Source organism: Pelobates fuscus, chromosome 7 (genome assembly GCF_036172605.1).
Source record: "Pelobates fuscus isolate aPelFus1 chromosome 7, aPelFus1.pri, whole genome shotgun sequence".
Taxonomy (NCBI): domain Eukaryota; kingdom Metazoa; phylum Chordata; class Amphibia; order Anura; family Pelobatidae; genus Pelobates; species Pelobates fuscus.
The window spans coordinates 184,513,967-184,528,485 of NC_086323.1; the positions used below are offsets into that span (position 1 = coordinate 184,513,967).

The 14,519-nt window shown below is 40.2% G+C and overlaps 1 protein-coding gene across 6 annotated transcripts in view; it reads right to left on the minus strand.

Annotated features, from left to right (window-relative positions):
• The window catches only part of IQSEC1 (IQ motif and Sec7 domain ArfGEF 1), a 421,691-nt gene that overhangs the window by 104,855 nt on the left and 302,317 nt on the right, over nucleotides 1–14,519 (minus strand). For 5 of the 6 annotated variants that reach the window (XM_063426958.1, XM_063426956.1, XM_063426957.1 and 2 more), the window contains one exon: nucleotides 6,731–6,856. The exons of the other annotated variant lie outside the window; for it this stretch is intronic. In XM_063426958.1, coding sequence (XP_063283028.1) covers nucleotides 6,731–6,856 — 126 coding nt within the window. The remainder of the gene's footprint in view (nucleotides 1–6,730; nucleotides 6,857–14,519) is intronic. 6 annotated transcript variants of the gene reach the window in all.

Consider the following 14,519-nt stretch of genomic DNA (forward strand, 5'->3'; position numbering starts at 1 on the left):
ACCAAAAATGCACACTACAACTCCTATCCCCTTCACACATACACTACACACCTGATACCCCCACACATTCTCTACAAACCCTTATCCTCCCAAATACACATAAAGCCCCTAATCACCCCAATAAACACACTATAGACAATAACCCTTTTAGCTCACACACTACAGCCCCTATCCAGATGTCCACATACATACATCACATACAGTTCCATACACACACACACAACCACACAAGCAGCATCTCCCCCACACATGAAACCCTACATACACAATCCCACAAATAGAAACTAGCAACACCACATGTAACCTACCCTTACAAATCCAAACAGCAGTATCCACTTAACAGTATCCACAACTTCAGAAGCAGCATCTCGATAAGCATACAACCCCACAAGCAGTTTAACCCCATAAACGTAACACCACAAGCAGCCTCCACACACATGTACACTCAAATAATTGTATATTATTAGACCCCACCTGCTACCCATGGGTGGGGGCACATGTACCCTTACATTGTATATTATTATTAGACCCACACCTGATACTAATGGCTTTGAGTCACTAACCATGGGTGGAGGTAGGTGGTGGACAGTGATCAGTCCAGCCACCATTATAAATGTAAAAACCTCCACTCAATGGCAATCGGTGGGTACACAGGGCTCCCAGTTATTTTACATCTCCATGGGGCATATCTAGCAATGGCTGCCCAGTTTCTTGTTTTAAGTTTTGTAAAAGCTCTCTTATAGTAGTATGGGGGGGGGAGGCATTTTGATCCCTAAAGGATTTATTATTTTTAAACTTACTGTAGTGCTGTTTTAGCAGTTGCAACAGGTCTAGCTCTTATACTGTAGTGCTGCCAGCAGGCAAATAATTTAATATCCAAGTTCTGTTTTCAGCCATCTGACAGAGTTTGGTCAAGCTGAACTGCAAGGATTTTGAAGTCCAAATGGCCTGCATGGTTTTGCCCTGTTCGGACATTAGTAAATAACCCTGTAAATGTTTTCATCAAAGATTATTAGCTATGCATGGCTATGCAAAAAGTGTCAAAATAGTTGAATAATTAGATTACTGTCTACTTTATATAAATATACACTTTTGTGTGGGATTTATGTTTACTGTGATGACTATTAGAAGACAAACACACCGAATTGTAAATTTGTTCCACATTGTAATTGTATTTTACTTTTTGTGACCTGTAACTAGCGAACATAAAATTAAATCCTAGGCATATGACGTACGCTACAAATCAGGACAAATAAATTAATTTATTTTTAATTACTTTTCCTAAGAAGCCCTAATGATGTACACATAAACATGAAATATGTTTAAAAGCACCAGGCGCAAGCCCAGTCCCGTATACTGTCCTTGGTGCACCACTGAGTAATCCAAGAGGCGGGGAATGGTGTCTTTTTGCGGATGCGCGCATTCCATCACTAGCGATGGTAGCAAAGCTACCATCCCCTGCACCCCCACATGTAGTAAACAGTATATAATAAACTACAGTAAGTTGCGACTGTTAGAGTTGATTCTATTCGCACACTAATGCGGCTTGAGTGTTATATATGGAAATATTCTGTACATCTTGGAATATGCTAATGTGACACTTTTGCAATGCTTTGCAATAATAATCAGAGTTTATTTGATGGAAAATATAGATTGTTAATTCATTTGTTATGTCATATGATCTACAAATACTTTGATATGAAATATGTTTTTTTGTATTTCTTTCTTATAAAACAAAGAGAAAAGTCTCTTTTCAATGCAACTGGTATACTCCCATAGAAGGCTTATAAACACATATCTCCTAAAGGCATGGTGGTACAGGCCAATAATAAGTGGATTGACTTGTCCTGCCTACTGTTTATTGTAAATTAAATATTCTCTATTAAAAAATAGAAAAACTCCTTGGCGGACGGTGAAAACGTTTTTACTCATGATACACACACATTGTCTCAGGTTGCCTGTTATGTAGCACTGTTCCTATGTATGACATGTTATTTGGCTTTTGCACAAGCCACTATGCTCATGTGATGTCGCCGAGATGGAAAAATAAATAATAATAAAAAAAAGTATATTTTCAATAAAAATTTAAACAGTGAAAAAATAAAAATAAAAGTGCCAAAAAAGTGTTTATAGAAATCTGAATTAATTGTACAAGATATATGGAAAAGCCACTAAGACAGTGTGCAAAAATTGAGGGGATCACAGTGGGAGACCAAGAACAGAAAAATGGCTTATTTGCGGATGACCTTATCCTATCTTCGAAAAATCCTACAAGAATACGGCAACATTTCCCTATAGAAACAGACCACCAAAAAAACTCAAGCTCTTTCCTTTTATATTCCAAGAGCTAAATTCAAAAAAACTCAAAAAGATAAATTTGACTTTGAATGGAGAGACTCGTATACCTGATACTTGGCCATAAATCAATTCAACAACTTAGTAGGGATGCATGATTGCAACTTGAAAAAAAAATAATAGAGATGACATAGAACAGTGGTGTAATCTTGAAATCTCATGGATAGGTACAATTAATTAAATTAAAACGAATGTCCTTCCAAAAATGGTTTTTTTTTTCAGATCAATTCATTTGGACCTCCTGACATATATTTGGAATGAAAAACAGAGTAGAATTAAATTGACATTATTACAAAAAAACAGGGGTAAAAGTGGTTTTGGGTTTGCTGGACTACTATTACGCCACTAAGGCAGTAGCAGCCGCCCTTCAATTTAATTTAAATTCTAAATAACCTCAATTGCTAGACATGGAAACAACTAAAATCTCACCATATTCAATTCAAAAGTTATTATGGCTACCCCCTGCCCCCAACCCAAAGACCAAAATCAATATACATATTCCCAACTACTATAATGACTATTAAAGTGTGGGAATTACATTTTAAACTAATGAAACCATCCACAAATGTATCAAGGGCAACACCTCTATCATTTTAATCCAAAGACTTTCCTGATTTTGACACACACATTGTCCTCGCATTCAATTACTCAAATAAATAGACATCCTCTTTAAAATTAATACGTTTATACCCTTTAATCAATTTTAATTTAGACGATTCGGATGCCCCAATACACAAAAAAATTATAGAATTAATCAGCTCACAATTCAGAATTTCCGACCTGGATATGAATCAAAGAACAATAACTATAACATCTATAGAAAGGATTTACTTTTCATATCCAGGACGTAAACATATTATATCTATGTTTTATTCAGCTTTTGAAGGAGTTTAATGTTGAAAAATCGGATTTCATGCTACAATGGGAAAGATATTTAAACCAGACTTTTGAATTAGATGATCTGCATAAATGTATTTTATCATTAAAAGGAATCCCACAGTGCGTTCCCCACCTTGTATCTCATTACAAATTATTATATAATTGGTACCATATTTTTTGGCCATGCCCCAAACTTAAAGAATATTGGAAATCCTAAATGTATCTTTTGCAAATAAAATATGCCAATTAACATTTAGACAACCATCAACTAAAACAAGTATTCTTAGACTTGAATGGGCAATATGGGAAATGAATATCAAGCGTGAATTTATTGTATAAAGTGATGATTACATCCACTCGACCAATAATCATCTTATGTTATTATTTTTATTTGTTTCATTTATTGTATATAGTTAAAGAATAGTATTAAACATTATTATATAATATAAACACATTATTCATAAATATTTACCTTTTCCCCCCGAAAATAAGCACTAGCTTATATTCGGGGGATGCTTGTAATATAAGCCCTAAACTGAAAATAAGCCCTAATTGCTAGTCGCAAGTTCGCTAATCTATGTTCGGGGAATTTTCCCCGAACATGGATTTGCAAGATTCCACGTGCTAGAAAGCTAATCTATGTTCGGGAAGTTTCCCCGAACATAGATTCACAGGATTCTATGCGCTAGTGAACTGGTCTATGTTTGGGGGAATTCACCCGAATGTAGACCTGCTTTCTAGCACATGCTTGCTACTGTTTTTCCCTCGAAAAAAGACATCCCCTGACAGGGCCGGACTGGGAAAAAAATTAGGCCCGGGCGTTTTTTCAATCAGAGCGGCCCCCTAAGGGGGCGGGGCCAGAGAGGGTGTGTTTTGTCATCACTAATGACAAGCACGCCCCCTCTCAAAGTGAGCATGTTGGTTCAATGCGCAGAGCCCCGCTGAAGAGCTCTGGCATTAGAAAAAGGCCCTGAATTTGTTCTGTGCAGCGCAAGCAAATTTAATAACATGCTTGCGCTGTGTTTGCTTTTAAATTGTCTCTGGTGTCTCCACAAGTGGGATACCAGAGGACAAAAGGGCCAGGAAAGTGTATGGTGCATATGTTTAGAGCGTGCTTGTGGGATTGCGTGTGTGTAGAGTGTGGTGTGGTATTGTGTAAATAGGTAAATTTAATTTGTGTTTGTGGTGTAATATGTGTGGCTAGGGGCTGTAGAGAGTGTGTATATAGGGGGCATAGTGTTATAGGGGATGTAGCGAGTGTGTGCATACGGGCTGTAGTGTGTGTGTATAGGTGACGTAGTGTGTGTAGGGGTTGTAGAGAGGGTGTGTTTAGAGAATGTTGTATGTGTTTGCTGACAAGGAATGTAGTGTGTGTGTGTAGGAGATCTAGTGTGTAAAGGACCCAGTGTGTATAGGAGAGTGTGTGTGTGTGTGTGTGTGTGTGTGTAGAGGCTTAAGAGTGCATATAGGGTAAGGGATCTAGCGTGTATCTGGAGCGTAATGTGTGTAGTGGTGCAGTGTGAGGGGTGCTGTAGTGTGTGTGTGTGTGTGTGTATGTATGTATATATATATATATATATTTAGACGTATTGTATGTGTGAGGGGCGCAGTGTGTGTATGTAAGAGGGGTGCTGTATGTGAGGGTGTTTTTATGTGCCGTCACATTCTAGGTTTCTAATTTTCTTTGTCTGTTAACTCACTGAGGGTTATTTTATATATTATATATATAATATATAAAATAACCCTCAGTGAGTTAACAGACAAAGAAAATTAGAAACCTAGAATGTGACGGCACATAAAAACACCCTCAGACACACACAGCACCCTCAGACACACACAGCACCCTCAGACACACACAGCACCCTCTGACACACACAGCACCCTCTGACACACACAGCACCCTCTGACACACACAGCACCCTCTGACACACAAAGCACCCCCAGGGTGCTGTGTGTGTTTGGGTGCTGTGTGTGTTTTTATTTTTTATTAAACAACTGTTCAACTTGTACACATCGCATAATAAATAAATACACAGAAGAGCCTTTAAACAGCCTGTATGCAACAAAAAAAACAATACAAAACATATTATTCCCCCCCCCCCCTTTATTTAGGTAGGCAAATTAGAATGAGTGATAAAGACCGCAACACTAATAAAAATATAATCTGTAAATGGTAGCAGAGAGAAAAGCTGCATAAAACTGGTAACTTGAATATAATCGTTTGGGGGTTTGTGAGATTTTAAAACATCCACTATTGTGTAATTTTCTTTGTCTGTTAACTCACTGAGGGTTATTTTATATATTATATATATATAATATATAAAATAACCCTCAGTGAGTTAACAGACAAAGAAAATTAGAAACCTAGAATGTGACGGCACATAAAAACTCCCTCCCTTCTTACCTTTATCCTGGGAGGTCCATTCTGCCTGGGGGAGGAGGGGGGGGTCCATTCTGCCTGGGGGAGGAGGGGGGGTCCATTCTGCCTGGGGGGAGGAGGGGTGCCGTGCTGCCATTCTTCCCTGGTGGTCCTGTGGTGAGAGTGAACTCTAGCCCCCTGCAGGCTAGAGTTCACTCTCGCGAGATCACCGCAGCAACGCTCAGACCTCGCGAGAGGACCCGGCGGAGCTGCTGGCTAGAGCTCCGCCGGTCCTCTCTCCTGCCTCCCTCCCTCCCACACTCCCCAGCCGGCGGCCGCACCCGAGTGTCTCTGGGCCGGTGAGGGAGATCTTTGATCTCCCCACCGGCCCATGGAGGCACTATGCAGGGCTGGCGCTCGGGTAGCGCTGGCCCTGCAGGGGCTGGCAGGGGAGATCCTGTGATCTCCCCTGCCGGCCTCGGCCCCACGGTCTTCGCGGCCCACCGGGCATTTGCCCGGTGTGCCCGATGGCCAGTCCGGGCCTGTCCCCTGAAAATAAGCCCTAGTGCATTTTTCGGGGGGAAATTAATATAAGACCTGGTCTTATTTGCAGGGAAACACAATATTTATTTACTAAATGAAAAACATGCATATTTCAGATGTATAAGGTTGTAATTTCTATATATGTGATAAACTAATGAAAAACTTCAATAAAAACAATTTGAAAATATATACGGAAAAGCATATCCAGTTGTATACAAAAGCCATTATTTCATCTTCTGGTATCTTGACTTTAGCTTTTGTTTTTTCTTAGTTTCTCTAAATGGTGGAAAACTGAGGAATATTGAGGTTATAGAATTAATCATAAAAAAAGTTAAAGTAAGGTTTCAAGTAAATGCCATCCATAAACGTCAAGTAAAAAGACAAATAAAGTAAGTGTGTTTGAAAAGTTCTCTCTCATTATGTGTGCCTAGGTCCAAAGCAAAGTTTCATAGCAAAAATTCCTAGAGCCATTCAAAATAACACAGCTTTGGACCCCAGCATTGCCAAGTCAATCGTAATAAATTCACACATCTAATTTATAGTGCAATATCCCAACAGACCATTTCCTCTGATAAACCTTAATTTAACACATACCACAAGCAGATCATTAAAAAGGAAGATTTCTCTCTGATGTAAACCGAGTTTTTGTGGTTTGTTCGGATCTGGAACTTCAAAGAGACGACAGTAACATACAAGCCTGCGATGTGGTAAAGACAACACCTGCAAAACAGATGACATATCATGTGCACTTACTGCTGTGATATAAAAGCCTACTCTTTGCAGACAATACAGAGCTACATAGGGGCAGGTGAAAAGTAGAAAATACAACAGTCAGGCCATTTAAAAAGGACTTGCATGCAAGCTGTACGCTGCTAATAATTGCATTAACTAAACTATAGTCAATGTATAGATTAACAGGCATTTTTTTTGTTTTGTTTTTTAAATTTCAGCACTGCTGAGAAGGTTCCCTGGTGGACATTCTGTTTTAAGACTAAGTATTCCCTACTATTACAGAGGACTGCTAAAAGGAGGCACTTCTTTGAGCATCAAACAAGTCCAGCTTTTATTCTGTTTCTTTTGCCTATATATTATAAAAGGCTGAATAATAAACCACAGTTATTTTTGGACAGCAGAAACACAAGAATGGTCTGGTTAGAATCCTTGGACAAGTGAAATGTTTAAGCAGACTGAAATACACATTTATGACAAGGTAAGAGGCTGCATTCTTCTTGTCGCAAGCATCATGTTATCTGTCCAATGCCAGGTCTTGTAGCTACCCTACTTCCAATGCTGGAAGCAGATATTGGAGGATTACTCGATGTTTGCAATATCTTCTAATCTATATGTTTGCTAGCAATTTTCCAAGAACAATGCATAGATACAATTATTAGCAGATTACAGGGAACTCTATCCTATGTATAGTCTTTGCATGCTCGAAGTGCCTACGATAAGAATAACAGGGCAAAGCTAGTAATATTGCTTAAGCATATAATATTTTAAAGGCTTGCTTCAAATAAATACAGTAACTTATTACATTGACAATGTTATTAAACCACTGCAAAATACAGGCCAGACAGCTCTGATGTAAGGCTAAGCTTGCAGGGCTATTGAGGTAGTCTTTTTTATGTTTTGGGAGGTTTAGGTTTGGATAGTGTAAGGCAAGCATGTCACACTTGCGGCCCACAATGAACATCTTTGCGGCCCAGCGAACCCCGAGTACATGCATGAGTAGGCACCTGCTTTCCCGACATTGCAGGTGCCTACTCTGCTAAAATTTACCTGGCCAGAGAGGAAGCAGGACCCTTGCGCGCACCGTCTGTAGTGATGCCGGGTGCCGGAATATGAAGTCATATTCTGGCACCCGGCATCAGTAAACTGTGCACGAGGGAGCAGTGAGGAGATCTCCAGATAAAAGATCCCCACTGGACCCCAGGGAATGATGTGGGTGTGTGCAAGAATGTGTAAATGTGTGTGTGTGTGTGTGTGTGTGTTTGTCAGTGAGTGAGTGTGTGATTCTCTCAGTGTGTCAGTCTAGGTGTTTGTCAGTGAGTGTGTCTGTGCATAATTCATACTGTGCATAAAGACGTTGAATGTCTGACCAGACAGGCAAAGGCCTCTAGAGGATGAGCTAAGCATGGTTCCCGGACCTAATGGAATTGTGCCATGATCACCCAATCCTTCTGCCATCATCATTTTTCTTTCTCTTCTCAGGCTCTTCTCAGTACTCCACCCTTTCATACTACAGAATCGGTTGGCCCTCATGGCTTGGATGCTTTCAAGTGATTATAGTGTGTCAGCAGCCATATTGCACTAATAGTCGTATCTCCCCTTTGTCTCTCCACATATACAGATATTTTAACCATCCGGACGGATCAACTCCTGAGGATTTCACCCCCACCCTATCCTGATATTGAGACTTTTATTTCCGACTATCTATTCCAGTGGATTATACCCTTATTATTGGAACGTTGTTTCTCTTATATTTATTTTTTACTGTTTTATTGGCGCAGCCTTGCCTGTCTTTTTACTCCTCCTGCTGGCCCTGACATGGACGGCTACCCCAAGCAGTGATTGCGAGGTCCTCACAATCAGATGGCCCAGGGGGGCCGAAATGGACAGAGGGGGACTCCCTGGGCTGCCGGCGACCGGGTAAGTAGAAAGGACGGCGGTGACGTGCTATGCCATCCCCCAGCATTAAGAGCCGGGTCCCCAAGGACGGCACAGCACGCCCGCCGTCCTTAAGGGGTTAAACGCCACAAAGAAAAATAAGTTGCTTGGGCTGTCAGAGCCTTATATCTATTTTCTAATCGGTAGTTTTTTCTTGTTTTGATCTGTGTTGCTGGACTTCAGTAAACATTTTTAATATAAAATATTCGCCTCCTGTCATTACTAAAATTAAGATTATAGGTACACTAGGTTAACATAATCGACAATTACTGATTATAAACTAGGCCTGCTGTCATCTATTATATTCAAATATCTGCAATCTTTCACATAGGGCTGGTGTGGCAGCTCATTGTAAATCTTCCCAGCTGTGATGTCTTGGAGTTTCAAGTTTGACTCCTGGCAAGGTCAACTCAGTCCTTCATCCTTCGGTGTCTTATAAAATTAGTCAATGTAAGCTGTGCAAAAGTAACATCTTAACTCTAGGATGCAACCCCCTTGCCAAGAAGTCACAAAATAAAGCATTTTACTTCCCTTACTCTCCCCAGTTCTCCAGGCTTACGGCAGGGCCACTCCTCCAGTGTAATCACTCCAAAGCTTCCACAATCAGTATCCTATCATTTTTTCTATCAGAAATGTATTAACTCAATGCATCTCTATGGGAAGTGTTCTTCAGCCTTTACCACAGAACCATTATCACGAGCTGGAGTGGTTCTGTTGCATACAGTGTCCCTTTAACCTATGCATGTGATAAACTGATTGCAATGCAATTGGTAAACAATATCATCACTTACATCACAGCCATTTTAAAACTTTGCTTCTGCTAAAAATAAAAACTATAACTCCAACTGTGAGCAAAGCAATATGAATGGTTCTAGGGATAACCTTTACATTATTTTGAATTTCAAAACTATTGCACTTGGGTTTGATTTCAAATGCAAAGACGATTTGTATTATTCTATACTTATAAACACATATCAGGCACCTATTTAATAAACACAGGACAAATAATGAGGTAGAGGCAATTTGATTGCCTGCAATAATTTAGAACCAATAACAGAAGGAAGGAGCAGTGCTGCGGCAACTCTACACTGTAGTTCCACCATCGTATAACAGACGACCTACTGCCCGTTGCAGCCTACCGAAATTTTATAATGTATTTTGCCCCAGCGACTTCAACCATGTAAACATTTATTTCCTGGCCAAGCTCCCCCCCCCCCCAACCAGAAACAATTAATTATAACCAGACTGTAGACATAAAAGGTCCCTCCTCCTGCTAACCCACAGTCTATTTCAGTCTATTTCTAGTCAGGAATTTGACACCTAAAAAAAAAAAAAACTGAGTTAGGTACATAGTATATGCACCACATTGGAATATTACATTGGCTGTTTTATAAAAACCTTAATGATGTGGGGTCGGTGATATCCTTAAAAAAATCCCCTTGTATGCATCAAAGAATCCCCTCTGATCGTGGGTCAGAATATTGAGAGATGCCTGGGTAAGTCTTTATTCTCTTCCTGTATTATTCTTTTCCATCCAGCCAGATTGTCTGTGAGGGACTGCATGAGGATTCCAGTGGCTTCCCAGAAGCATGTATGAGGGGAGGTAAAAGAGTGCCACTATGGGCCCATGATATACTATTGTTATATTGGCCTCTTTCAGCCCAAGCAATCCACGAGTGGATTCCCCAAGAAAACACAAAGATAAATCCAATAGATGTGTAAACTGCAATCAATTAGCACCCAGTGGAATAAATATTTGTAAAGAATGTCTGACAGAAGCTGCTGAGGTAATGGATAGGAGACAATAACCTCAAAAGGATTTACAGAAATGCATTACAGAGGTGATTGCAGAAGGATTTAGGTCCATAACAAGCAAGATGACCTCATCCAAATGCCTTAGAAGAGAAGAAATTTCCTCAGAATCAAGTGATAGTTTGGAAATGGAAGATCTGTCAGACGAAGAGGAAGGTGAAGTAAACTATGCTTCAAGAAAGCTGGATTCTAAGACAGTTGATAAACTAATCAACACCATAAGGGAGACTGAGATTCTTGGAAAAATCTGAGTTACAAGAATCTGACAGGTATTTCGAAGATTTGAAAGCGAATAGGATTATGTTTACGGTTCACTCTACCATAAAGGAAATAATTTCCCAAGAATGGCAGAAACCAGAGAGAAAAGTAACCCTGAACGATAAAGCATTTAGACTATATCCTTATTCGAAGGAAGATTGCAGAACTTTGAACTCAGTCCCTAAGATTGACGCAGCAGTTATCCATATGGCTAAAAAGATCCCTGTACCCATTGACTCCATGGCTTATCTGAGGGAGCCTATGGAAAAAAGGCTAGATGTCAATCTTATCAAATCATATCTAGCATTAGGATCTGCTCAACATCCAGCAGTAGCTTTAACCACTTTGTCAAGAACCTTTAAAGTGGGGTTAGAAAACTTTGAGAAAGACATTGCAAAAGGAGTTCGGAGAGATCATCTTTTGGAAGGACTAAAAGAGTTGACGTTGGCTACTGAATTTTGTTCCGAAGCCTCATTTGATGTCTCTAGAATGGTGTCTGTCAATTGCATGGTCCTGTCAATTGCAGCAAGAAGAGTCGTATGACTTCCCTGTGTGCTCTTTCATTCCAAGGAGATCTTCTGTTCGGGAAAGTCCTGCATGAAGCTATTCATAAGGCAGCTGATGGGAAAAAAGCATTTCTACCACATGGAAAGATAAGAGGTACAGGTACCGTTCCTTTAGTGAAAGCAGAACATATAAGCCAGGGAAGGAATATTCCAGACCTAACTGGAAAAAATTTCAGACACAATCAAAATCATCTAGAAGAAGAGGATCACGGATTCCAAGTAAAAACTTCTGAACCTTTGCCGGCCCAGCCAAATCACAGGAGGAAGACTTCATCTCTTTGATCCTGTCTGGTTCAAAAGCGTGACAGATTCCTGGGTCCCATCAATTTTGGCAGAAGAATACAGGATAGAATTCAAAACTTTTTTCAGACAAAAAGATATCTTCATCCAATCTCGTGTAGCAAAAGGAGAAAACGAAAAAGGCTATGAGGGACTGCATTTCAAAACTTCTGGAAGACCAGGTTATAGAAGATGTTCCAAATAAGAACAATTGAAGGGCCGCTATTCCACGGTTTTCCTGGCCCCAAAACCACAAAAGAAGTGGAGACTTATCTTGGATCTGAAAAATCTAAATTCCAGAATAAAAAGAAGAACATTCAAGATGCAATCCATTTCCACTATCATACCAAACATAAGAAGGGGGGACTGGATGACTTCAATCGACTTACAGGATGCATATCACCAGATCCCAATCAACAAATTTCACTGCATGTGCCTTCGGTTCTATGTGTTTGGAAGACACTCTCAGTTCAAGGGGCTTCTGTTTGGGTTAAGCCTGGCACCTAGAATGTTCTCAAAGATCCTCATCGCTTTGGTTGCAGTTATCCGAAAGAAAGGGATAAAAATCTATCATTATCTGGACGACTTTTTGATTATAGGTCCATCCCGCCAGATTGTAGCCCTCCACACTCAGGTGACAGTAGAACATCTAATAGACCATGGGTAGAAGTTGAATATAGGGAAAAGAGTATGATGATTCCTACTCAGAACATGATATTTCTGGGTACAGCCATAGACACTATCAAAGGGAAAGTGAATCTATCAACAGAAAGAATAGAGAGGATTCAGGTGGAGATCCGAAATTTACGCTACAAAGTATGCATAACGGCAAGGGAGTTTATGAGCCTTATTGGCTCTCTTATGTCAACCATAGGATTAGTAAAATGGGCACAGTGGAACATGTGTTCAATCCAAATGAAGTTCTTAAAAGACTTCAAGAAACGAGAGTGCAACTGGGATCAGAACATTTGTCCCACTCGGAAAACATTAGACGACCTTTCTTGGTGGATGAAAATCAAGAACCTATCTCTGGGCTTTCGACTGGAAGACCTACTATGGAAGACAGTAACCACAGATGCAAGTCTCCAAGGATGGGGTGCACATTTAGAAGATAACTGGATACAAGGTACATGGACGTCAGAAGAGCGAATGATAAGCCTAAAAATTTGCTATCTGTACACCTACAACACTACCTTGCCTCACCGCAGCCGTACTCCGCCACACGAGCGGAGCTTTCCCTATGTGTCTCGCCTTTGACTTCTCCACCAGTCAGGCTAGAATTGCTATCTAACATTTTTTACTGTTATCTTTGGTCATTTTGTGTCTTAACATGTCTTGCACAAACGATAATGCATGCACTGATATACCTACTGTAAACCTCTATATGTTCCAAAACAACACACCAGCATGCCTTACGCACTGTCACCGCGGAGAGGAGCACTGACAGCGCTCCTGCCAGGTAGGGAAGGCTGCTCCAAACCGCTGACACCCAGCGGCGGCCGCGACTGCAACCCACTTCTCACGCCTTGTTATGTGTATGGTCGCTGCGAGCTTCACTTATTTTCACTCGTTTTATAGTGGGGCAGACCGCAAACGATACACCTGTATAATTAGCCTATAGGCATGACTACTAGAACAAGCTGGTTTCACATTTAGCATACAACTTGGCCCGCGTTGGTCCTGTTATAAGCGGAATTTAAGCTATATCTGTCTGTTCTAAAGATACAACTTAGCCTAACTCGTTGGAATAACCGTTATTCATTTGCTTTATTTTATGCTACCTTATTTCGTTTATCTTAATTAAGCATGGATCGCTATGTTCGACAATGCAGGTGGATATGTTCACCTATTATAAGCCTGTTTTATAAACCTGTTTTACAAGCTTGTTTTATACACCTGTTCTATAAGACTGTATTCTAAGCCTGTACTATAAACCTGTTTATGCTACCAGAATAGACCCAGCCACTAGCTACAGCACGCTTTAGACTCGCTACAAGTTCACTTACCTAAAAATGAGGCATTGTCTCTCAGGAAATGTAATTCTCTGAAAATGTCAATATACTAATCCTGTAATGTGCACTGTTTTTACATTTCCCTCCCTTTTTCTTTCTGTACCCCATCTTGTATGCCTCAATAAAAGAAAGATTGACAAAAAAAAAGAAGAGCGAATGATGCATTCAAATCTGAGAGAACTAAGGGCCATATTCTATGCCCTTTGGGGATTAAAGCAATACCTGAAGAACTCTTGGGTGAGAATTCAAACGGACAACAGAGCAGTAGCGTCCTATATAAACCGACAAGGGGGAACAAGAAGCAAAGCTCTTTTTTAGAAATAGTTCCACTTATGGAATTTGAAATTATTTGATATATGAGATCATCAAGGTAGGGCATGCCTCAGATCGACTTGATGGCTTCAAGCCGGAATGCTCACGTCCCAAAGTCCCATGATACTGGATGTTCTGTCAGACACCCCCTTTGCTCCTTTGGATGAGTTGGGTATTAATCTGACTTTTAAGACACTGTTCTTAGTGGCAATCACTACGACTAAAAAAATGTCCGCGATTCAAGTCTTCTGCAGTGATTTTATTCATTTACAGGTCTTCCACGATAGCATTATCCTAAGACTTAGAACGGAATTCCTACCTAAGGTGGTTTCACGATTCCACATGGCACAGGAAGTTGTTCTGTCTTCCTTTTACCCAAACCCTACATCCTCGGAAGAAATTAAGCTCCATCAATTGGATGTTAAGGAATGTGTGATTAAGTATCTGGAGATGACTATTTCAATTTCAGAAGTCACA